Consider the following 26,785-nt stretch of genomic DNA (forward strand, 5'->3'; position numbering starts at 1 on the left):
TTTTCACAAAGAAAATGCGTTTATTGAAAAAAAAAGGAAATATGCTTTGACTAGCAATAAATTAGCAGTAATTGTACAGCAGGATAATCCATTTTACCCACGCATCCACGGCAGTCATTTCTTCCTTTTAGGAACGTAATCACAGATAAATTAACATTAATACATCACACCAGACACCAAACTAGTAAAGATGTAAAAGACATGGGATCTGTCACCAAAGTAGCATAAAATGAGCAGAAAGGCGACAGATGACACCATTCTCAAAAATTACAATTTGTAAGGTGGCAAACGCTGGCCAGTCAAGAAAGACATTAGAGATTCTCAATGCATTAGAGATATCGGTTCCTTCGAAATAGTTGCTGAAACCACCAGGAATCCAGTGCCCAAGTTTTCTCCGATCTCAGTAACAAGTACAGACGATGTTGTACGGCCCAGTACAATAGCCGCCTCGGTGTCCACGCTGATCTCTGCATTCTTGTAAGCAAGACAGGGCTGACTTCGGGCACCCAAAACCTAAAAGGTATGAAAAAGAAGTTTCGTGGTATTTCAGCTCTGACATAAACCGCATGATGACACTTGCCCAAGAAGAGTCACCTTAGGGGTGAGAGTAAAGCATTACGGCCTCTTTTGGACTAAGAAGTACGGTGTGCTTTACGGCTTAATTAGCATAGAAACACCCAAGGAAAACTGTAGCCGACACGCAAGAAAAAATTAGCTAAAAAGCACAGACGGCCATTGCAAAATTACGGGTGCAGTGCAAATCCAACAGGTGCCAGTTAGGGATATTTACACCATGCCTTGGATCAAGCCTTCGAACCAGTCAATAAGGCAGAGAATTCGTAATTATTGGCATAATGTATCTTCGTAAGGAAAGCCATCGCTTAGTTTTACGGTCGATAATTTTTTTCGGCAGCTCGCACGCAAAGTGAAGTCACAACAAAATTACTTAATGAAAGCAAACAAAACATGACCGTCTCATTCCCATTTAACTCACCAATGTCGAAGAAGGTCACGTCGTAAGCTGTGGCCATATCCATCAGAGCTGCACCAACGACGAGGACAAGCACAAAAGCGAGCAGCCTGGCATTCATTCTGAAAGAAAGCACAGATATTGTAGAACATTAGGATAATACATTACAATATGTTTATTGCAAATGAAATACTGCGCAACGATATCCAGTATGTTGCAAAATCCCCAGAATACATTTCTTTTTTCACAGAAAATGCAAACGAACCTTATTGCGCAAAACTGAATTACTACAAATAACATTGTTTTGGTATGTAAAAAAAAAGAACATTTTGAAGGTAATCCGCGGCGGTTAGCTGCGCCAGCAAATACCCCCGCGCGATTTTTCCAGCTACAGATGTTCGCGGGAATCTTCCACGGGAACAGCGCTGGCCCGTGCGCAGGAAACTTTCGGCCACGTGATCGCTCCGCGCCGCCGCCGTGTGAAACATAGAACGGAGTTCCGGCAGTCCTTCAAGCGAACGTGCTAAATATGGAATAGCTCTACCATATAGTAAAAATAACATTTCCTCCCTATTTCGGCGCCCTTGAGGACAACTAGCAGGACAAAGTCACGGTTTCAATAGGTGCTTAACTGCTTATGTTAAACGATAGTTTTGGACTGCTTCAAAGCACATAAACTCAAAGATCCCTTGAGCCCAGTGAGTGCAGTTGTCGACCCCTCCAGCTACCTTACCGAGTGCCGTGAGTTACAAGCAAGCAAAACCAAGCCGTCGATAAAGCACTCGCGGAAAGGCGCAATACTTTTTTAATAGCAATATACTAGGCTTTTGAACAGTGTTCTGCAGGACTATAAATTATAACTTTTACAACACACGTGCTTTACTACGAACATTTTTTGGCCCTTCTTTACCCTATACGAACTATCATCTCTGACGTACAGCCATTGATGCGGATTCGCGGGGAAAAAATTATTGCGGTGAGGTCAAGCACAGCAGATCACTGAAGTGCATAATAACATGAGGAGACGTGCGTGCTCTATCTGCTGCAAAGACAAAATCTGCCCGTCCAGTGAGGCAACGCAGAATAGAATTTTTTCCCCACAAACTTTTGTCCATAACTGTACATTCATATCTTGGTCCGAAAGGCACTGCAACTGCGCTTGCCTTGCCTTGCTTTGTACTGCACTGTCATGGATCGGCATGACATTGCACGACAGAACATGACGATGGCTGGCGTAAATTTGTGCAAGAAATACAAGCCAAAAATAAAAGCACTTATGACACAAGCAGTCTACTCTCCTAAAATATATAATGCGGGATTCAGAACCATGACTTAGCCTGAAGCCGTCTGCATTTATCTTTTGTTAAATTAAAATACACAAAACCGCCTAGTTGAAATTCTCCACCCTTGTGGGTCATATTGTTAGCTGTGATTAGCGCCGAATGGCAACAACACTGAATAATGTCGCATGAATGGGACCCCTCTGCACCCACAAAGCATAACGTTCTTTATTTTTTTTTTTACGTTGCTCACTATCCCCACGCTAATTTGAGTCAGATTCCACAAGAACAAGTTATTTTTCGGTAAAGTGCCCTTAATTAACGCCAGGGAAGGCAGCACTCGGAGGACGTGAAAAAGCAGCGAAGTCAGCGGTACTCACTCGACAGCGAGGGCAGTCTACGACGCGGGGGATTCCAATCTCTCTTGCTGCTCCCGACGGCTGAGCTCTCACGATTGGAGCGGGAATGCCGCGCGGCTGGTCTTAAGGCCCCGCAGCCCATGCACTCCCTCTGCCCGGGAGGGCAACATTCGGGGAAGCCCGGCCAGTGCGGCACCGGTGGCGCAAAGCTGGGCGCGGACACGTGCCCACAGTGATCAATGGTCGGCCCTCTCTTCGGAGAGGGCCAGGGACCACAGGGTATCGCCCACGCTCCTTCTTCGCTCGGTGTCTTGCCGCCGGCGCGGGTCGCACGGTACGGCGGTCGACCACACCGACAGGTTCTCAGACGCCGGGTTTTCCAGTTTCCGCCGGAGGCGGACATTGCGCCCCTATGCAAGGCCAGCGGACCACAGTCGGGCGACTTGTGACACCCATCCTTTGTTTGCGGTTATTATGCCCTTCCTTCTCCACCCCACACCTCTCTTCCCATGACTTTATTTGCTTGCGCCAGGTTCGACCGAAAATAAGGTTCCATGCGTATGGCTCGACGCAAGAAGCACGAAATGCGCTGCCAATCCGCAGGAAACGGTGATAGCGAGCCCCCCGGAGCTCTCTACCTCGCACGTGTATAGGACAACGTGCATCCGGAAAGGAACTCACACGCTGTTTTTATTTCTTACCTACACTCACTTTTCGTTGCGTGCGTCTATCATGAAATAAAGAAGGAAGCTCATTTCAAGGTGTGGCAGTGGTAACGAGAAGGCACAGGATGTGACGCCTACGAACGTCGACAACCGACTTGCTTTTCCTGTTTCCATTCCGCAGCTCTGTCAAGAATGAATAACCAACATGCCCAAGCTGCTGTTCTGGCGCAGCTCTGTGCCACCTGTGTTTTTGTTCCTTCATCTTTTCACATGCCCATCCCTCTCTCGTGCGCTGGTGTTATCGTGCGTGACGTGGTAAGTGAGGTGAATGACGTGACCGGCAGCTGCTTACAAACCAGTCTTGAATTCCTCCCATTTTGTACTGATATTTTGGTGCACGTTAGATAACTACAGCTGGTCGAAGTTACTCTCAAGTTTCCCACGGCGTGCCTCTTTGCCCAGGCGCAGGTACTAGCTCGTAAAAAATCTAAACTTCTTATTTTTCTTCTTTTCTTCCATTTCAAAGCAGCACCGTCGTCTACCCGCGAACTCGTTGCCAGGGGCACAGGTCTGTTAGAAGTAGGCGAGGGGGGGGGGGGGGGGGGGGCGCTTCTAGCCGATCAGGCTACTTCACTCCTTTCTTTCGTCCTTTGCGTTCAAGCACTACAAACTACACGTGGATCTTTATGCGCCTGAGATATAGCCCAGACCAACCACGAAACCGATGAGGGCAAACTGAAGCAGTTTACCTTCCGGAGGCTTAAAAACAAAAAGCTTTAGCTAATAGCCTACACTGCAGGCGGTCAGCAGTTCATACCGACCTTTTTGTCCCATTGGTTAAGCATTTTTTAAAGTGATATCGCTTGATCGGAGACACAAATCTGATTCCAATAGTATGTAATTACTGGGCTCATCCCGTACTACACCTAGAAAGCGCTGCGCATGCCGTATCTTTATTGTTTTCTACAGTTCTCCTTGTTGTTTGTATCGAGAAACAAAATGCTTCTGCACACTGGTTATCCTACCGATTCCTTCTAGCTGTTCACTAAGAAATCACAAGTGCAGGCGCTAAGAAAACCTCCGACTATTTCCCCAACCCTAACTTGACCAGACAGGAGATCGGATCACTTGCAGGTAGCTTAACAGTCGCCTAGATCATAGGAAAAGCCGCTCTGTAGGAAAAGACTCCTTGCAAATCAGGCCTGCAATAGTCAGCTGTAAATTTCAACGGACGTTTTGTACCTGACCACTTCCTTTCATCCATATGCACGGAGTCGCGCCTCAAGTAGTCGCACATCCCTTCGGGGACGTTTTGCTCCGACTACCACTGTATGACGTGCGTAATTACACGGATCGAGCTGGAGATTTGGAGTCAAATATCTCGGAACGTGGATGTGTTGTAAGAGTTCTAACAAACGCTTTAGTCTCGGAACGCGGTCGCCTTCAAGTTTTTAACACATATGCAGGCTAACTGCAATGACTAACAGTTTATTGTGCTATTTTGGTTAGTTAGGAAATTAACGACGTAGATTTTCCTTTCAGATTGTGTCCGCCTCGTCGCATAACCTAGTTGCAGAAATGGCTTTCGTGTACTGCTCCCCGTTTGTTTTTGAAGAACCCCGGAATATAATTTTGAACACCTTGTACAGTGTCGCTGACAGGCAAAAGCGGACTGCCAAAAATAGACCTATATGGGTGAAACTATCGCGTGCGATGGGGCTTCATGTTACGTACCAATACTGCGCGTAGCGGTTAAAGGTAACGGACTGGATACCAAGAGAAAACAGGCGTAGCAGGGGGTGGCAGAGAGTTAGGTGGGTGGCTGAGATAGAACAAGTTTGCGGGGATAGGGTGGCCGCAGCGGGCACAAGACAGGGTTAATTATAGGAGATATGGGACAGGCCTTTGTCCTGCAGTAGACGTAATCAGGCTGTTGATGATGATGATGACTACGTTCAATATGCTTGCGCATTGGTTGGCGAACCCATCTATTCTTGGCATTGGTGCAGCCATTGCACATATACTGTAAATAGTAAAATGACCTCACGTTGTTCTGCAAAAATGCATTATTTGTTGCCCACTACTATTCACTTCACGTTTAAATTCAGAAGAGCTTAATAAGGCGCCGTAACAGCACCATCGTAGTTAAAAAGATATTGCCATGAAAAGTGCGATGGACAAAATTATAACTCCGCAGCGTTAATTTCAATTGAGATTTATAGAGAACCGACATTTCTTCTCTTGCTGCAAAGAAAATTGTGAGGGCACCGCTAGAAGCCCATCCAGAGCCGAAAATATAACCTGTTAACCGATAATTAATGACAACATCGAGTGCGACTAACTTTACTGATAACGCAACGAAAGCGGTTCGTTGCAATGTTCCTTCATTTTACTAACGTGATGCCGAGATGCCTTAGAAATACGGGTTTACGACAGTGTTCCTGCTGCTTCTACAACTAAGTGGGCTATTAGCGTTGCAGTGTCCTCAAAAGTTCCTTATTTTTACTGGTGAATATTTCAACACCACTGAAGTGAGAGCTTCAATTATAAAGTTGTAAAAAGTCGGAGAAAGTCCCAAAATGTTCTAACTTTCACTTATAGGTGCACTGAAAGTATTCTTCATGCTTTGAAAAAACTATGAATTGCAAGATATTCGTAACCAACAGCAGTGCTTCGAATCTACTATGCCTATCAGCGCGCCCAAGTTCCCGCAGTGGCTCTCGCTACAACTGCGGGTGACCACCCACAATATCGTGCTGCTTCTAGTGCGTTTCACGTGCTTCGTGAAGAGCGCGTAAATTATATTCTGGGGCCACAATTTTCGCATGAAAATACCTCTACAGCTGAGCAGCAAATTCGCATTACCGAGTATCTTAGTGGTCCAGAGAGTTTTTTTTTTGTATCTCCGAAAAGTTCAATTCAGTCGCTCATTTGTTGACCCACTGCCATCCGCAGCTACTGATTCTGACATCAGGGTTAAAAGACAGCACTATTAGACGCCGCCTCAGGTATTTAATGGATCGGGAAAATAAATATCACCAAGTACAACCCCGGAATGAGCCTGTATTTGCATAAGCTGTGCCATTTGTAATGTCGTTTTCGTGCGTTTCAGAAATTTCTGATCAAACTCTTTCGTCACCTGTAGCAGTTCATAATTCATTGCCTATATTTTTCTAGAAATAAATTCATTACCATAAACTACCAAGCGCTCCTCTTTTCTTTAGAGGAACCGCAAAATTAACGTACGAGTTTCATTCTTGACACACGTAGCATTCTTTTTGGAACCTCATAGCTTCTCATACTTTGGGCACCATTTACAATATAACCCAAAGAAATGCAGATCGAGGTCCGCGAGTTTTCGAGTAGTTTTCGAGTTTTTGAGCGCTTGTCCTACGTCGTTCTTGAACTGTGTGTGTGTGTGTGTTTTTCGGCGCTACTGTTTTTCCATTTTCGAGTACAATGAACCATCTAGCCCAAATAGAAGTTCTTCTAAACTATCCGCGGAAGTATATCTGCGTCGTCATTTAGCTTTTGTATTTTATCGCGAAAGTTTTGCCACACATCACGCTGTCAAACATGGGAGTGTGTTGCAGAAATTCTGGAAACAAGGCAAGTATCTCGGAGTCTCCTATGGACGAGTTTAGCCATGTTTCGGTTAGTACAATAATGTTGCTTTCCGTCGTGGGTACGACACTGTCGAGGGTGTTAAGCTGAAGTAGAAGGCTGCAGACGATAGTGTAGAGAATGGGCAAGGGGCGGAGCTTTCGCTTTTCTGAGGAGCTATGTACAAGCTATAGAGTGCGGGAATGACTTTGTTTGAAACGCGGTCATAAGTGTAGGTTGTGCTATCAATAATTAGCTTATCATACCAGAATTTGTATTTTTCTTCTCTGCGATTTTACAAATGAAAGTAGCTGCTTCCTAGCAGAGAGAGTAGTTTTCGAGTAATCATCAGTAACATTACAGTCACTGTCCTTTAGTTTGCTAGCAGAGGAAATATTCTCTTTCGTTTTATATTGAGCAAAATTAACTGGAATCGGTCTGTTTTTGTCAACATCAAACTTTCTTTGTCTGTGAGCTCTATTACTGCCTTTTGGGTTGAACGTCACGTCTAGTTTATGTTTGCATAGTTTATTATCAAGTTTTCCGATTCAGCCCTGGTCTCTCGGCTAGTATCCTTTAAGCAAAAAAATGATAATAAATTAGATCGGTGTGCCCTGTCTTCGGAGCCGGCCAGCTTAGACATAATGTTCGATATTCGCCCTGCATTCTGCTCCGCAAAGCTCCCGAACGTCGCTGATATCTTTTTTCTTTACTGCGACAAATGATTCGCAATCTTTTTAAATTTTTGTTTGTCTGGTTCTTATTTCATCTAGAGCTTTGTCATTTTTGTGTTAACGGGTTACGAATTGTTTTCGTTTCTACCGGCAAAGATACTTGCCCAGATCAAAGTTCATTGAAAGCTTCCACTATGTGGAAAAAATTTTGCGGAGCAGTACTGTGGGTGTTGGGACTGGGGTTTACTTCAGCGTCACCCGCCAAAATCAGTAGTTGACGGATGACACCGAGGCATTCAAAGGCAGTCGCGACACAACACTGAGGGCGCGGCGTACCCGCCTAACGAGTACGCCGCACAAATGGTGAGTATTCATAGTGTACCTGCACGTCATAGAGGCGACCAGGTGTATGTACGTGGGCGTCGTTTCATTGGTGCCGAGCCCATTCACGAAATAATATAATGCATCGATAATAACAGCAATGAAGAAAGAGAAAAAAATTAGATAATTTCGAAACACATAGAAGTGGAACAGACAGCAGCAACATCATAGCTTCAGGTCATCAAGACTTAATTAACCTAGTAGTGGCCATGCTACTGCTCAGGTGAGGTGGCAGTCGGTTCCATTCTTGGATTGGCCACAGGGAAAAGAAACGAATATTTAAAACCGTTTTTTCGAGAGAATTGTAAGGAGTTAGATGTTCATGACGATGCTTTGCCAAACGGGCATCAAGGGATTTCAGGCAAGGAGAGGAGCTCATTAACAATTTATTGTGTTTAAGCAGAAATAAAAGTTTACGTCTCTGAATCTTGCATCGTATTCAGAGTGTTGGTATGCTATACTTCGTCTTATGGCTCGGTTGACGTGTTCGTTCCACGATATTTAGAAAAAAAGGAAGCGGACAGCCTTGCGTTTCGGGATTTCAAATGCGTAATGTTAAGTGTTGTGTACGGGTCTCAAACGGTGGAAGCTAGGGTGTTATGACTGATAAGTATGCTAAAAGGTTGCAGACCGCGGAGCTTGCTTTTGTTTATGTCTAAGAAGCAAGATCTTTCAATGGAGGATGCATATATTCAGGATATTCAGATAGCCACTCAAAATATCAACCTACAGCAATGCATTTTCAAGCATAAATGATTACGTTATAATTTAACCCTTCTGAGGCATATAAATTTGTACTAACGCGGAACGCCACTGTAAGGAAAAAAATTACCTTTGGCTAGGCTCCGGTTAAGCCTGAGTGATTGCGAAAGCAATAGCTCCCTGGCTGCGCTTGGCTCTGCTGGTGGTTTGGCATGGCTTCGCCTTTTGTTCAACTAAAGGATTTCTCTGGACACAACATGGTTTCTACTGTTTGTTTATTCCAATGAACACGCTTTGGTGGTCCGTAAAGTAGTGACTCTCGGTCTGAACACTGGTAATTACATAGTCGTCCGAATGTCTATACATCACCAAGTCTAGACTGCTACCCCATTGGGTAGTACTCTTTGGTTGCAGAGGACATAGCTGAAGGTAGTACTTTATCTGTCTCCTCGGCACGGCGCCGGCGTTTGCGCACAGCACGTCGCTCCAGCGACGCTTTGTAGTACAACTCCTCAGACATGACTAAGCGGAGCGCGCCTGCGGCGCCCCGTTTATCCTCTCCTAGCGAGCGCCCTCACGCGGCGGGCCGAGGAGGCCGTCACGTGGTAGCCGCAGCGCCGAGCGAAGGAACGACTACGGCCGAAGAAACGAGTTGGGGCCCCTGCTCTCCTCTGGTCGTGACGTCACGCTGTCACGTGGTCGTGCGCCGCAGCTGCGCCGGAGCGAAGGAACGACCTTCACCGACGGCAGAAAAGTGCTAGCAGTATTGGTGTCGCAATAAAAATTATTTCGGCGCAGCCACGTAATTTAGTCGCCTGAAATGGGCCAAGACTCGAGGGGACGCGCATGTTCTATATCCACTGGTAACAATACCACGTGAGTGGGTAGCGATGTAGCATTGCAATAAACTTTTTCCGAGAACACGCGTGCGCAACAGTGCGTATTCTGCAGGCACTACTTTTTTTTGAGTTGTTGGCTCGTCACACGGCAGGTAGGCCACAATGAAGCTGCTGCGGAACGCTTAAGTATAGGTTAAGAAATGTGAGAGAATTTTAAAGCTGACTTGGGCACTCTTCGTGCATATTTGCTGCCGGTAGCTGAGATTAGCCTCAACGTCACGCTTTGTTTCATTCCGCTCATTTCGATACCTACTGTCTATAGCCTTGTCAAACTGACTTGGGCAGATTAGCTTACCATCTCACCCGTTCTTTTGTGCAGGGTAGCAAGTATGTGGCATTCGCTCTACCGACTCAAAAACTGGGAGAAGAGAGCAGGGCACGGAGTCTATCGCCCTCATTCTAAACAAGAAAGGTCTAAAAGTGCCGCAGTGATTTTTTCTTTGGGAGTAACTGCACTGCTGCAACCAATAGTATCTCAAAAGAACCAACCGTTACTCCTTCAGAGGCTAATTACAAAGGTACCTGAGCCACAGTGGGTGGCCACACGCACTAACCGTCCGTCGTGAGGTCCAAATGGTGTAATTACTCCAACTTTACCTGGTTACGCCTTAGAGCGGACTGAATGCGGGAGCAATGTTGGACGGCATGGTGTTTCCTGGGAAACCGCACAAAACTAAGAAGCATGCAGTGTAATCAAGCTAGCTGGTACGAAATGGTCACTTGTGATAGTGCAGGAACAAACAACAACCGTTTCTGTCCCTTGTATTTCTTGTGCTTTGGATTTGGCCTGCATAAAGTGTAAGGGCGCTCAATACAAACCAAAACTCTGAGGCTCGTTACCGTAGGCTGCAAATTATGTGGAGAAGCTTTAAGTTAGCGTATCCTCATGAATGATGCTCGTAGACAGGCATCTTCGACTGGTCACTTTAATCCTCTGGATAATTTAAGCCCGCAGATTAGGGCGGGCTGTGAATCTGAGCCGGAGGAGGCGCCGTCAAAACGAATATGCCAGACGCTCTGAGAGCTGTCACGTGACGGAAACAAGGCATCAAAGCTTTTCGCTTCGCACCGACTGGTAGCAACATTTGGTGCATTTTATTTATTCCACATCGTGCCACTGCGTCAAAGCACATCCACATTCCATCCTCAGAGCGCTCTCTGAAAAAGAGCTATTTGATATACTGGGCGTTTCACGTAACCTGAACCAACGATTTTTGAAAAGTGACGCATCGGAGCTGGGCGAAACCAACGGCATATTGTTGCTCGTCGTGTGTCGCTCGTCAGGGTATTTTTTTTAATTCCGCTTAATTAGTTATTTATTTTAGATTGATTATGCAAAAACTTTAAAGTTTATTTTAGCATCACTTGCGTTTCGTTAAGTTGTAAAGGGGTTTAGGAAACAGGCGATCCAGTTTTTTGTTGTAACTTATCCTTTACGTGGTCCTTTTTTTCCACGTGATTGCGCTGTTGCGCTATCGTATTGTAGCGCTGCCAAGCGCGTCCTGAAGGAACGAAACGTGCGCGTTCCCCTTCTGGAAGCGAGCTGCCTACACCGCTCTCAGCATAGTCTTGAGAGTGCGTTAGCACATTCTTCCTGAACAGGAAAGTACGCACAGTTATCTGCGAGAAGTGATAAGCAGGCCATCGACGGCCAATTCAGACGGAACTTCTATTGAGCCATCGCATACGCAAAATAAATAGGAAGAGAAAGCAGGGAAGTCGCGTATTTCAAGGTAGCCTTCGGTTTCTATTTTTATCAGTTTGCATCACGTCGAACTGATCGGTGGCCTCTCACTTGGGCGCGGCAGCACCTGGCACGGCCAGCGTGCAAGTTTCAATCGTTCAAACATGGTTGGGAGCGCTGGAATATGGTAGCGCATGAGCGCAGTCACGTTTTCATTTTTTTTTTCATATTTCGCGGGCTTTCTTCGAAAGCCAAAAAAAGGACCACGTAGGCGATACGTTGCTACAAAAAACTACATCGCTTCTTTCCTAACCCCTTTTACAAAGCACGTGAACCGCACATGAGCGTAAAGTGAATAATAGAAAGTTTGCATAATTAATCTTAGTTAACTAATCAGCCTTTTTCATTTTCCTGTGCTGCCACCTCGCGTACAACGCTCGAAGCTCACTGGAAGGGTACTGCGCGCCCAACCCGGCCGGACTGAGTGCCGTTGCGGAGCACTTTTTGTTGGAATCTGTCGACGATGGCGTATCGTGGGCAGCTCCTGGTATCTGGAGGATTTCTAGGGCTGACTGATGGCAGGATGCGAAGTCTGAGGCAGGCTGCTGTGCCCACTGAAGAGCAAATTCTTCAGTATCTCCGATCATCTGGCATGCGATACGATCGCCAGCTAAGCAAGGGACACGGTGGCAAGGGATGCCGCTTCAAAGATGAAGGCTACATTCGACAGGAAAATGGCGCAAAAGACGTGGACAAAAGAGACAAACACGACAGGACCACGTCTTTTGCGCCATTTTCCTGTTGAATCATGAACCAACTAGCCCAAACTAGAGTTCTTCTTGAGCTACATTCGGAACGTAATGTTCAATCAAATATTCCCGATCATTTCCCATTTACTGGCGGTAGTGCTGCTTAGCTTGATCAAATCGTGCCGCAGCCCAGTTGCATGGAGGCCGACCTGCATACAGTCGCGATATTGAATGTGCAGCCTCGTATGTGCTTGCTGGTGTGCGATTCCAGTTCGCAGTGTTTTAATGTAGGAACAGATAAAATGGCCACATTTTTGCCTGGGGTGTCCGCTATTTTTTCTTCCATTCCACCGTCCGCCCATTCGTAGGGATCCGTAGGGGTGGGCGCGCTGCAAAACTTTTGCAGAGAATTAAATATGCCCTATTCAGTTTTTTCCCTACCAGGATACCAACCTAAAGCCATTTTTGGTGACGAACTGGAAGCGTACGAGGCTACCGCCGAAGTGCACCTTTGCTTGTTTCTTGAAAAAGTTTCCTGCGATGAGCGCACGCCGTGGTATTACACGTGGACTTGAACGTCTGACACATGGGCTGTGTGGAACGCTTCAGTGGAGGGCTCCGTATTAATATATGCGACTTGGACTTATTTCACAGCACACTAGTGCTTTTGTATTTCGCCTCCACTGAAACGCGGCTGTCGTGGTGTGCATCGAAACCGCGATCTTGAGATCAGCGACCGGAAGTCTGGGTGCCACGGTGACATCCGAGGCCTTCCTGCCCATGAATAAAATATTTCGTGATAGACTGCACACGCATTTAACCGCGGTACCTCGTCCGTACCTGTCACAGCTTGACGTGCTAGACGGTGCCCAAGGCCGGTCACGATCGTCGAGCCGGCGAACTGCTTTTATCCACGCTTCGCGTCGAAGGCGGTCCCGGGAAGCGTTCGGAGAGCGAAAAAGTCTGACTTTTCTTCCCTTTACATACTGGGCATTGCAGCCGTATGCAACACATGTCGTAGGCATCGCCAAATGCGTCGTGCTGAACGCCCGACGGCTGCAGCTAAGCACCCGCCGCGTAAGAAGCCGGTTTGTTTACACTTCCAGTATGTTTCGCGACACCGCCGCCAGGGGATGGGCGCATGCACAGTCGCGTCATGAAAAAGGCGGATTAAGCGGAATTAAAAAAATTCGCTGAGGAGCGCCACACGACGGGAAGTACAATGTGGTTGGTTTCGCAAAGCTCCAGTTGTGCCACTTCTTTTAAATCCTTGGTTCATGTTATGTGAAACGCCCTGTATATAGAAGGTGTTTCAGGGAAGTTGATCACTAATTTTTTTAAATGGGTTTTTTGTGGCAAAGAGAAGTCCTTTGCGGCATAGTAACAACAGTGTTGGTGGAAGTCAGGAAACAGGCGAATCATGATAACTGGTGAAATGAGTAACTAAATTCTAATAGTTAGCTTTTCAAGTATTACCGATAGGTCATTGATTGCAATTAGAGATTTGTATCAGGCAGGTAGTACTAGCCATATCAGTTTTCAGAATTTAGAAAATGCGTTTACCCTCGCCGCTATGGCTCAACTAAATTTAGCTACATCGTGCCTGAAATATATGCTCTTTCGAAAAGCATGCAGGAAATGCAACCCCTCCAGTGCACGTAACTAATCGAAATAGCCAAATTTTGTCGAGCCACAGCGCCGAGAGTAATCGCGTTCTCAGAAAGTATTATTTTCTACCATGTGACGCTCCTCGGATGTTGTTTTAAGTTCCGCTTAGTAAGTTAATTAGCTAAGACTAATTATGCAATTTTTTTATTGTTTAATCTAGGGTCACGTGCGTGTCCTTAAGATGGAGAGTGTTGAGAGAGAACCGATCGAGTTTTCTGTAGCAACGTACTCTACGTGGTCCTTTTTTGCGGCATTTAAATAAAGCCCGCGAATTATGAAAAAGAAAAAAACAACACATGATTGCGTTCATGCGCTACCGTATTCCAGCGCTCCCAACGTGTTCTGAACGAAGGAAACGTCCACGCTGATCGTGCCCATGTGAGCGGCCGCCGCTCAGTTTGACAGACTGCAAGATGATAAATAGGGGAAAAAAAAACCGGCGACTACAATTCCTCTAAGGGTTTCTCAACTCGGAAGTCGCCCAGTAGAATATCTACCTTACTGCCTGACGGGCAATGTGACCCGCTCGGGGCCGACAGGCTCAATCAACAAGCCCAACTTTCAACTCACGTGCACTTTGCACGTCGCGGAGGAGAGTTATAAGAACGCCCTTCAGTTCACAGCTCTGTTCTTAAAGTGCCAAAAAAATTAGCTTTTTTGTGGCTTCGAAGTCTCGGAACCTTCTGCGAGCACCTGCGTCTAATTTTTATGGTTCACAATAACAAAAGAGCAAAGCCTCGCTTTAGGTTTAACCCCGCATGCTTAAAGCCAACAAAAAGTCCGTTTTTTCTTTCCTTTCCAGGTGTCGCAGAGGTTGTCATGTTTGTGTGGTCCAACGTCCTAGGTTACTTTCTGTTCTTCGCTTGCGATGCACCAGCGAGTCATTTCTTGAAGCTGATCTTGACGGGCGAGGCGTCCAAACGCGACAGCTGTCAACGACGGCATTGAAAAGAACACTGGTATACTTATATACTCGGCGAGCAACATATATAAGCCACGCCGTTTTCGGAATGGCGCCGTTGACCGTTCAGAAACTCACGTTTGCGGCCGGGAGCACTGTGCCATCAGCTACAGGCTTTGACATCCCCGTTGAATCTACGTTTTCAACGGTACTGCAAACAAACAAAAACGATTATAATTTTAAATAAATATTTTCATTCAGTAGGGATCATTTGTACACGCGCATCTTGTGAATACCATGTGGAGCGAGATAGTTTCAGACATGGGACACGCGCTGCATCCATAATTAGCACCTTAGCTGTAACAGGAGCCCGTATGCGCTCTGAGAGGCCTTGCTAAAATGGTTATTGACTCTGGGCCTCCTGCAAGACCTTTTTTAAGGACTACGAAGACCCTCTCCGGCTTTCCATCTCGGCGCCGAAAAGCGGTGGCGAATTGGTAGCTGCCGTGAAGCGTATCTTTAGAGTACCCCAAAAAAGAATAAAACAGGACCGCATAGTACTTTTACAATGCCCAGTACATTGGTTTCGCGTGTCAGGAGCATTTTGAATTTCCGTCCGTTGCTCCTTTACAGAAAACGGGGGGAGGGAGAAATGGGTGGGAAGACATGCTGTGCTGCTAGGGTGTAAGGCGCACGGCTTAATGTGTCGATCACGCTACGATCATGGGAACCCTCACGGAGGAACAACAGTGGTGAGGGTGGACTCATCCTCACGTGCCCGTAACTCTCACGGGATCAAGTGAGGGTGTATCGCGCAGCTGTGTCGGAAACTTGGGAAGGGAGGGAACGAGGACAGAGGTGGTAAGGTGAGGGAATGCAGCATGAACGAAGGGAGGACAAGGTAAGGCGTCTCCCACAACACCACTGGTCACCTGCATAATATGCTCGCCGGTATTCGCACCGAACTATTCACCGTCTTCAATCGTAACGTCCTCAAAAAAAAAAAAAACCAGTTCACTCAGCTATGTACGTCGCACCGGTCATGTTATCAGGCCCATCTCACCTTTCTCGACGGGTGAATCATTCACGAACTTCAAGATTTACTCGCCCATTCGGCGTTCGTCAGCATTGCAGCCAGAAATCAATTTACATAGATATGGTTCACTATGGCAGTCCGGCAGCAGTGACGTCTTGCTGCTGCGCACGGAGCTGGACGTGTTCGATAGTGGCCACGGTGAACACTCTCTGAAGCGGGGCGAAATTTAACACGACCGTGCACTGGGACTATGTACTGCGCGTTTCTCGTTGCTAATCGACTGCAGCGGCGAAAAATGACGTACTGTACACGATAAGAACCAAAAGCCGCGGTCTCCTGGAATTCATTCCGCCAGAGACGAAATTCTACAAACCGAAGTTATCCATATGAGCTCTTAAACATTTTTTTCTCCCACGGTTTCCCGGAAGAAAGTGCAGTCTGGTGACAGTTTTCCTGCAACTGAAGTAGGAAATGCATACGTGATACTCGCAGATGACATGTTCGCGCAAGCGAGTGACGATAGCTGTACGACAAAAATAGTGAAATGTACTCCAGCGTCGCTGTTTGGCTGTAAACTTCCGTTTTGAAGCAATGTGAGCATGCAGAATTAAGAAGTGTCTGGCGGTTTATTATTGCTAAGCATGAAATATTGCACGAAGGCACAGTTTTTTGCAGGTGGACACCACAGTCAGGCACCTGAAAGCGCGACTATACAAAATAATACTCACTCCTCTGTTCGGCCAAAAGTTTCAATCAAATATTAAAATGCTTCTTCGCTCAGTGAAAGCGAAATTGATAGTACATGGTTATTACAGTATTCCGAAGAAATGCGCAGTGTGCATGGCTTAATTAATGAATATGAATAAATTATTTGGGAGTTGAACTCCTAATAATGGAGGTCGATACTCGATGGCTTGGGACGGGTGAGGTTTTCTGCGGGCTGCCGCTGAGACTGAAAACAAGGGCGTTGAGGATGCGATGAAATGACGAGCAGATTTTATAAAGGAGGATGAAAGATATCAGTCATAAAGGTTCCGAGGCTGAGGATGAAACAAAAAAGCGGTCTTAGAAGAGCTAAGAGAATTATTCTAGACTTTTTTTTTTCCTCGCGTAACAAAGTACGATATTTAGTTCGAAGCGATGTATGCTTGCCGTCCCTTCTTGTTTCGTTGGAGGACAAAAATTGGCGCATTCCCAGCAACATGTGGCATGTTTACGAGCGGTAGGAAGAAGAAGGGGGGGACCTACACTATTTTGAAAAACTTCGCCTTATTTCAGTAAGGTGAAGTTTTGGGCCAGTTAGTGCCATATAGAAGAAAATGAGCCGTGACTTGAGACAGAACTTCAGGCAAACAAGAGGACGCACGTGTAATCCACTTTTCTGCCTTAAGTCCTGTCTCAAGTCCAACATTCGCCTTATTGTTATTTGCAAGCAAATATTGCAGGTTTATTTGCTACCACCGTGACATCGCGCTCGGTGAAGATGAAAAGGATATCTGATACGGAACCCAGATAAACTATGTTATTCATAATTTAAAAACGTAGCATTTTTCCCTCACCAGCGGTACAAAATCAGACACCGCGCGGAGAAAATGAGACGGCCCTACAAGACAATTGAATTAATGAGTCCTGTAAATTTGCTCCCTCTCTAATTTGCGCGATGGGCCGCAACGCTACCATTGTGAACGTGGGTCGCATGACAGATACTGTATCCGGACGCAGAGGCACTGTTTTGTCACATGACTCGCTTCAAACTTCGTTGTTGTATAGCTATGCTTTACGTCTAGCCTGGCTTCGCGTCCATATGAATTTTCTGTCCCCTTTGCAACGTTTTTTGTTTTAGTGTCGCAGCTTTCACTCTTGCGCTTCCTCCGTATCGAATAGCAACGCGATATTTCTCCATTCGCAGTGGTTGTGCCTTCGTCACCGCAAGTGTTACATTAATGGCCGTTGTTGCTAGTTGAAAAGTGCGGTGCTTAGATCCCAAAGGAAGTGCGCACAGTTCCTGCCCTTCGCGTTCCCCCTTTTTCTTTTGTGTAGGGCGTCTCTAGGGGCACGAAAACGTTTGGCGGCACCGGCACTTCTCGATGATGTCCTGAGTTTACGCAAGTGAAGGCGAAGGACTTGCGAAAACCGAACTCGTTAGTCTTGCGTTGTGTTCCAGGACGCACGTGACTCGGCTCTTCAGATAAATATCCAGGTAATTTGATCGCACGCTTAAAAGTTACGTGGCACAAAGTAACAATTTGTCGCATTTTGCCCCACTCTTCCCTGAGTCACGGGACTCAAAGTAATTAGACGGCGGCAAACAATGCCACATTTCACGGTCGAGTGAGATCTGCTCAAGGACGACGCACGGAAGATACCACTAAAGCTAGAACTAGGCAGGAAATAGCCTCGGCTGTACAAGACGGAGTCGTTTGGCGCGCTTGCTATACAGCGCCAGTTGCCACCGTCGGACTAAGGGACAATGTGCACGCGAACTTCCATGATAGCTTCGGTGCTTGAATAGGGTACCTTTTTCCGTAATAAAAGAATCGCACGCCCCTGTTTCTAGTCCCGCTAATGATCAGTAGCTGAATGTGCAACTGGCAGCGCTATATAAGACGGTCACTTCAACCGTAGTGGCCCAAAAGTAGGCCTTAAAAGCTAATACGTACCTGCTCTCGTTCAGGATAGTCTCTCATAAAGCTAACACTGTGATAAAGATGAACTCTCCTGACGCCATAAACCCGCTGTCTCTACACTTCAAGCCCAGCTTTCTTTGACGCAACTTTTAATTCTGAGGCAGCTGTAGAATATTGTAAGGTACTGTTATGAACATACTGATTTGGATGGTCCAATCTTCCGATGCTTAGCAAAACCTTGCTTTTGAAGCTTGTCCTTCGCTCATACCGAGTAGTTAAGACTGTCAGTCGCTTTGGGACGTTAAACCCCCCTAAACCACAAAGCAAAGTTAAGACTGCCATAGAGAATCAATGGGGTGTTTTTTTTTTTTTACAATAGGCACAAAACTACAGGTATGGTCCCTATAAATACTTGCTAGTCTACCGTGTCGCGCCCGCTGCAGGGTATCCTCCGTAATGCATACTGAGGTGGCGCTGCATCCAGTCAGAGCGCGGTCGGTACGGCGGGCCCGCAGGCGGCTCGGCCAGCCCGGTGGCCGCGCGCGGCTGCGCGAGTTTGGTCACTTTTACTGTGCGCTTTCTTCAGTCACCATTTCCTTGCTATAACTGCTGCACATAAATAGTCTTTTGAAACACGGGAAAAGGTGGCAATTTAAACTTTTTGTTCCTTGCAAATAAATCGTCTAAACATCCGAATGCTGACAACGGCATTTCAGCGCTTTTTGCCTTCGCGCCCTCCACGGAACTCAAGTCCAACATTATTCGACGAAAATTTTGAATGTTGGAAGATTGTAAGGTACTGCTATAGAAATATTGAAGATAATGGTCCATACTTTCGATGTGTAGCAAAAACTTTCTTTAAAAGTTTCTCCATCGCTCGCATCCAGCATTAAGACTGCCATAGCGGAACGCTTTTGACGATGGGAAAAACATTATCAGCAAAAAATGTACAAGCTTGCTGGAGGGGAGATCAGCGGAAATATTTACTGTTATAGTGAAATCTTACAATGTATCAAAAATTGCACTCGTAAAATATTTCCAGTGAGAATGTTCAGAATTGTCGCGAATGGCAACGAACATTGCGCGCGCGCAGGTCTTTATATTTGATCTTCTGGGTGCCTGTGATGGGTGCGTGGGATCATTGGGCATATTTTTAAATGCAGATATCTGTGCTATTGTTTTCCTAGTATTCCTTCTTATTTATCTCCCTATATGCCCATTCCCTGTCATTTCCTCCGGCTGTGGATCAAATGTTACGAATATTTGGCAGTTGCCGAAGCCTATAATTTTCCTTCCTTATTATTATTATTATTTATTTAACAAAAACGACCCCCACTGCCTACTACTCCTACTCCTTCGATGAGTTAGATAATGAGCCGCCGCGGTGGCTTAGTGGTTATGGTGCTCGGCTGCTAACCCAAAAGACGCGGGTTCGATCCCGGCCGCGGCGGCTAGAATTTCTTTGGAGGAGAAATTCTAGAGGCCCGTGTACTGTGCGATGCCAGTGCACGTTAAAGAACCCCAGGTGGTCGAAATTTCCGGAGCCCTTCACTACGGCGTCTCTCATAGCCTGCGTCGCTTTGGGACGTTAAACCCGAGAAACCGACCCAAACCAGTTAGATAATGATCTTTTCAATAATGCAAATATGGGTTCCAAATTTTCACTCAGAGGATTTTTGTCACCTTTCTTATGCACCACTAAATACAGAAATATCTTTGAGGTGATGTAAACTCATATTCATTGAGCAACAAACATACGTGACTCACAAGTATGCGAAACGTTATTTAGAACGTTTACAACATACTGTGGTTCGTATTATAATACTTAACCGAGTTCCTTTAGTTCTGGCACAAAAACTACGTCAGCAGCAGCTCCTCATCTTCAAAAGCTTCATTTTTTTTTGCTGTTTCTTCCACACTATCACTGTTGAGTGATTTCGTGAAAATTCTAAATCTCAGGAGGATGTGGAATTATCTAATGTCTTTGGCGATGGCTGGTGTGCTGAACCGCCCATAACATGTCCAGCATGTTTGGACAAAAATTTTGAATATTTGAAAGTTGTAAAATCCTGTTATGGAAATATTGAAGGTAATTGCCCATTCTTCCCATGGGGGCAAAATCTGTCTTTTCAAGTTTTTTACCGCTCTCATGGGGCGGTTAAGACTGCCATGGAAAACCAATGGGGAACGGTTTTGACGATCGCAAAAACGTCGATAACAAAATAATTCGAGGTTTCGAAGGGATATCTGCGGGTAGTGTTGCGGGGAAATCTTGCAATATATGAAAAAACTGCGTTCATAAACTTTCACATTCAAAAATGATTTGACCCACAATTGTTCGGTATGAGGCCAAATCTGTATTCCACAGGAAGGCACAAAATTGAATAGTGTTTTTTTTTCTTATTTATGCTCAGCTAAAAAGGCTGTGAAACCATTTTCAATCATAAAAATAATGGTTTTCAGTTAATTCCGTGGCAAATAATCACCTCGAAACATTGAAATCTACAGTGGAATCTAGTGGGATTCCTTCTTCTGGGCAACGGTAAATCTAATATTTGAAAAGTGGATAGATTTATGAATAAAACGGCATCCACAGCAGCAAAAAGAAAAAAAAGGAGAGAGGCTTGTAAGTAAGCACAGCACAGGAAGCATAATTTGGCGTACAGAATTTAAGGCAAGGTGTATTTCTATGTTTCATAAATATGCCACATTACCTGTGGGTTATAGGCTTCGCTTGACCAGGCGGATCCTTGAATTGCTTTTGAAGGGAAGAAAGCAGTTTTTGTATTGTTGCACCATTTATGAATTGGCCTCCCTTGCCCCCTGCATGGTTGCTTTTTTTTTTCGTAGGGTTCCTGTTCTCTTGATTTTGTTCTTTTTTCTTCTTTATGCTTTTTTTTCTCACCTCTCCTTGTCTTCACTTGTTCATTTCACTTACCTCTTTCCTAATGTTAACTTTGTCGATCCTCATTAACGCTGAACCCCGTTTTTTTATCCTTTGTCAAGTTGGCGGCAGTTCTTCAGTGGCCAACAGTTCCAATACCAAAACCTTTCCCCCTCATTTCCTTTTTACCTGATGACAGTTGTCTTTCCCTTCCCGTATACACATTTGCAACCTCTGCTTTATCCGCAACACTCACACGCGCCGACTATTTTTCATTATTTTGTGTTTATGCTTCACGCCTCATCACTCGGCGTTTGTGTCACCAGGTGAGGTTATGATTCTTCAAGGTCACCTAACTCGAGTTCGCTGACGTGCACGAAGGCCTTTTAGGTATATCCTACGAACAGACGACGCGCTGCAGCGGGCGTTGTTTGTGCAAGAATAAGCTGGATTTTTTTTTCGTTTTTTGCTGGGCCGGCTGCGAATGGGACTATGAAAGTTTGCTTGGTTAACGAGGGTTCCACTTATCGCTGCTTGAAGCAGCTACGCATAGCATGCTTTGCTTTTAGCGCTCCCGTCGCGACAAGATAAAGGTTGCACACGTGAAACCAGCAGCCTAGACTGCCCTGAGAATTATCGCACCGGAGCGTCGACCGAGCCAAGATGGCGGAAAAGTCAACCTGAGCCCTGGACTAAGGGTCCCACCCATCTCTTTGTGATTATCTTAAATTTAAATTTTGAACCACAACAACACTGGCGAAGCAGCCGACCGCGCTCCTACTGCGTACTGCGCCGCTGCAGCTATTAACAACTTACATTTGAAAAATCCGCTTGCCCAGAATTCTTGGATACGGAACATATCCATTCTACAGAGTTTTTCATATCACCTCCATACCACTTGATTATTATTTTTAATTTGCCAATGTATTTTTCCAGAATACTAAGTGAAAGTATTGCTGCTATTACCGACTATGTCGAATCTTAGGTTCCGGCTGTGCTTTCTGCTATGAGGTCTTTCCTATGAGCCAGTAAATGGATAACTGTTTGCGGATATAGTACATCGTTCCCAAGTTCCCGCATCCGACCAATTCTTAATGAACATACACACACTAAGTGGCTAACAAATAGAACTATTGTACGTCATGGTATTAACCTGTGTGTATGATTGGGAACATTCTGACTGAAAAGAAACAATAAGCCTCGTGCAATACTTGCATGGACCAGGAAGATCGCAATGCTACTGCATCCGCGAAGCCTTTCACGTTTATGTGGGATTAAAACAATTCCGCCTAATGAAATCAACTCAGGGGTTGCCTATCGCTGTACATCATAAAACACTGTGCATCATCACTATCATTAACTGAATGACGTCAACTGCGTGGCAAATACACCTTCCGGTCACCTCTAGTCATCTCCGCTTTGCGCCTGCAGGTACGGCCATGCTTTCCGAACAAATTTGCTGAGCTCGTTACTCCATCTGAGTCTTTGCCACCCTCGGCCAAGCTTTCCTCCCTCTGATATTCACTGCGTCACTCGGACAGAAACTCTAGGTGTCAGTTCTGAGCACCCAAGTTTGTTCCCCCATGTCAATTACAGCTCAGATATCTTCAACTCGCGCTTTTTATCAGGTCCGCATTGCTTTACCTGTCTCTTAGCATTACATCTAGTTCTTTTTTTTTTCGATCGATCGTTATCCAGTCGTGCCTCCAAGTACCGGCCCCATAGCTGAGTAGTGATTGGGCACATCGGGTACATAGTTTCCAGTTCAGGAATACGAGTAAACTGCTCTCTAATTTGGTAGTAAGATCCATATGCGCACTGCCGCTCATTCTCATTGCAGCAACAAATTCTTGAAGTTACGGTCTACAGAAATTTTGGCGTCTGTGGTCTGCATGTAGCTGCATAAAAAAAAAAAAAAAAACAAGAGACAAAACTCTCTAATGCGTCTCTGGTTTTGTGTCGACGCAGAGAGAGCCACTACGGTTCCTTGCATGGATTGCTCCTTCGGGACGAAATACGCTTGATGCACGTGACTATGACTTCTGTGACAACTGCACCACGACCCACAGGCGTCTCTCATAGCCTCAGTCGCTTTGGGACGTTAAACCCCAATAAACAAACAAACAAACAATCCACAGCGGTCTCTGTCATACACTACATGCAATAACATTAACCTAGTTCACAGTTTTCGCCTGCTGCTTTCTTTCGTAAAATCAGTATCTGCAATGATCCTATAGTCCAGGAAGATGCACTCTCTACGTTCAGCCTGTTATTACTTATTAGAGCTTCGTTAGTTTATTTCCCTTCTGATCCTTGTATTACGTGTTTTAGACATTTTGCACACTCACGCACAACGTTTTCTCTGCTAACCACGGAGCACTGGCGGCTGCCAAGTGGCGTCGTCTCCCGGCTGATGAACGCACTTTACGGTTATCGTTGTTGTGCATAGATGTCGCTACGTACCGCAGAAAGTCCCTTCATGGAAAGCATAAAGTTTTGTGAGGAATGTCACAAATACTCTCCCACTTAATGCTCTAATCAGGTTCAGAATTGATCTATTTCAGTATCGTTTTCTTATGCGGTAGAAATGCTTATAATATTTAATGGCTTCGTGGACTTGCAACCGAATGCAAAGAATGAATTTCAAGGCAAAATCAATCGCTACAGCGTTACCGCCCATGTAATTATTTAGTTTCGTTGTGTAAACCAGCTCTCATGCACATCAGTTGATTATTTGAGTTGTCGATAAGTGTCATTCCTTTTAAAAAAAACAGAATATAGTTATTAAGTAAGCATGCAGCATACGCTGCATCGAGCGAGAGTGCTGCATTACGTATGAAGCTGAGGTCTATGTTTGGTCCGCAGCGATGATGCATAGCTGATGAAATACAATGGCACGAGAAAACAAGGATAAAAACAGTAGAGACAAGACAGCGCCAAACTACCAACTGTGATTATTTTTTCGAAAAACCGCAAATGACCACACAAGAGTACAAATAGCAGAAAGAAATCTGAGCTGACGCAAAGAACGATAAGTTACACTTGGAACGAAGGTACACTTGGAAGCTCTTTTTCTGCGTTTTAAAGTGTATGTTATCGTTCTTTGTGTCGGCGATGGTTTACTTCTGCCGTGCGTACTGTTGTGTGGTTATGAGCGGGTTTTTTTTTCGAAAAAAAAAACTAAACTCAATTGGTATACCTAGCTCTCGTACTGCCTACCTTGTGTTTTCTTCCTTGTTTGCTCGCGCCGTTGCATTTCATCAGCCATGTCTCACCCCCAACCAGCTCAAACCAAAGTCTCACTGGACGACGCATTGTTCTTTTGCCTTCCTTTTTTCTTCGCGCCCGCCACATACACCACGGATTTCAAACGGCCACAACACCGACCCGCCTTCCACATCTTCGCAAACAGTATGGACAGGTCTCCGCAGCCACCTACGTGGATATTGCCTCCTATGCCCACCCGCAAACAAACGTCTGCACAGCAGCAGACTGCAACCACACTCCATACCTGGCCGCTTCCTTCCGGGCCCCAGACCCCATCGCCACTGAAGCGATTGCTGTCACCCTCGTCATTGAATTTAGTGGTAACCATTCCCAGAGTTCACATATCTTCACCGACTCATAGGCCACCTAGCGAGGTTTACAAGCGGTCTTGTCCCAAGGCAACCTCTCCGCATCGAGGGTCTGGCTGGAAAAATCAGGGCTGATTCCCTAGCTCGAGATTACATTCACTGAGCGAGATTACATTCACTACCCCCTATACACTCACTACGCCACACGCTAAAAAACCTTGCGTCTAAACAGGCACCTGTGTGCCCCCACCACCCCACAAACACCTTTCCCTGAGAGGCTCCTACTTTCTCCGGAGAGTTCTCACCCTCACACAGCCTAATCTCCACCACCTCAAACTTTCACCCAAAAATATACGTAGATGCATCTCCTTGGTATGGCGAAATTCCTACTTTCACTCGTATAACATAGACATGTCCACACAAACCCAAGATGCGGCCTCGGAGGAGTAGGAGGTGAAGCTGGCCAGGGTCTCCCTTGAAGACCAGGAAGCGCTGCTCATCATTGCCAAGAACTCAGTACAAGCCATCGGCGTCCTGCACTAAGCGCCGGACCCACAAGAGCTCCAACTACTGCTTCAGTCAATAAATGCTTATTCATCGCCATTTCCTTCGCGCCAAATTTGCCCTTTAAAAAGTGAGTTTCATTCCTCATACCAATGCAATGAGTACGCGATTTCTTTAGCGTCTTCACTTCGATCACCCAGAGAAACCCTCTAATGCCCTATGCTTTCACTTAATTTTCGCACGACGACAATTCTTCACCCGGAGGTCTTGTAGCCACAGGTAGCATAACATTTACCAGCAGCCATATATCCAGCTTCAGACATGACATACGATCCATGGAGAATTTATTTCTCACCATTGAGTGTACAAAGCAGAATATGCGCTCCCGTTGTTATGGCGTAGCTCACTTGAGCGCGCTATCTATGGAAGGCCCAAATAGCGGGGCAAAAAAAGACTACACAGATTTCTCCTCTTATGAGTAAATAGGCATAAAAATTACGTTTGTAGTTCAGTAAAATTCTTTACTAGCATCAAATTCAATTTTAAAATGCTTAACATATGTGGTGCAGGGAAGTGGAATGCATGACCTGTTAGTACAGTTTTCCCTGTGTAGCAGTACTGGTAATGACAAATCCAGTTTCTTGAATCGGTTGTGAAAATATACAAACTTTTTTTTTCAGGACAGTTAAGGAACGTATCATTTTCTTAGAACCATTGCATAATTATAATCTATAAACTCGCGGAATGGCCGCCTTCCCCTACTTGATAGCCATTCATTTGAAAAAGAAAAAAAAAAAACAAGCTGGTAAAGAGAAAATGCGTTTCATGTGCTTATAATTTTTTGTAGCTCAGTACATTCCGTGGGGAGCTACGACGTCGCTGGGGCCTGCAACACGCGGTACAACCATGCCGACGACGCGTCGCTCCGTTCAGAGTCATCCTTGCGCCACTATCGCCTAGAGGCTTCACCACCATGCTACAATGAGCCAGCGCTGCTGAATTCGTTTTATGTGCTTGGCGTTCGCTTAAGAAGGGATAAAAATTTCACCTACGCTCAGATAGTCCGATGCGATGAGCTGCGAAAGCTGAATGCCATTTCAGGATGATGGTTTCCCATTCGATGCTTTTCCCTTCTGCCGCATCACAATGCATGAAAGTCGCAACAATTTAGCGTTTCTTTGGTTGACATTTATTACTCGTTAATTATTTTACGCTTTATATTGGCGGCATTTACAATTCGCGTCACTTTGACTGCCTTTAAGGCTTGCTAATGATCCTTTTATGAATTTCGAGTTGTAGCATTAGACGCATTTCGCCTTGACGCGCCGCGTTGGATCAGGCGATGGCGCGCGCTCGCTGACGTATCAGCTGACTTTTGGCTCGGCTCTTTCCCTCTCTCCGCGCTAGCCACTCACTTGAGGGCGTCACTTCCCCAGCATATCTAAAACACATCAACTTCCTCTCCTCCTCCTCCTCCTAGTCCGGAGCTCCTTCTCTCGGCTCCTCCCGGGCACGGTCGGTGGCGGCACCTAGGCTTTGTACAGCTAACAGACGCACCCAACGGTCCCCCTTCAGAGCGCCTTAGACCGCGTGCCTGTTAGATTTGTTTGTTGCATTTCTTGTA

At 45.7% G+C, this 26,785-nt stretch overlaps 1 protein-coding gene across 2 annotated transcripts; it reads right to left on the reverse strand.

The window, feature by feature from the left end:
* Nucleotides 1-26,495, reverse strand: LOC149351351 (defensin-like). Of its 2 annotated transcripts, none has more exons than XM_089580702.1 (3): nt 26,214-26,495; nt 995-1,092; nt 1-513 (listed from the first exon to the last, which is right to left on the reverse strand). In XM_089580702.1, exons 2-3 carry the CDS (start codon nt 1,089-1,091, stop codon nt 401-403), a joined length of 210 nt encoding a protein of 69 aa, XP_089436828.1. In that variant the 5' UTR covers nt 1,092; nt 26,214-26,495; the 3' UTR covers nt 1-400. The 2 variants fall into 2 exon arrangements, with proteins under 2 accessions (XP_089436828.1, XP_089436827.1); XM_089580701.1 differs by lacking the exon at nt 26,214-26,495 and adding an exon at nt 2,631-3,159.
* Between the last annotated feature and the right edge of the window lie 290 nt (nt 26,496-26,785).

This window comes from Amblyomma mixtum, chromosome 3 (genome assembly GCF_055824585.1).
Source record: "Amblyomma mixtum isolate Tamu chromosome 3, ASM5582458v1, whole genome shotgun sequence".
Taxonomy (NCBI): Eukaryota; Metazoa; Arthropoda; class Arachnida; order Ixodida; family Ixodidae; genus Amblyomma; species Amblyomma mixtum.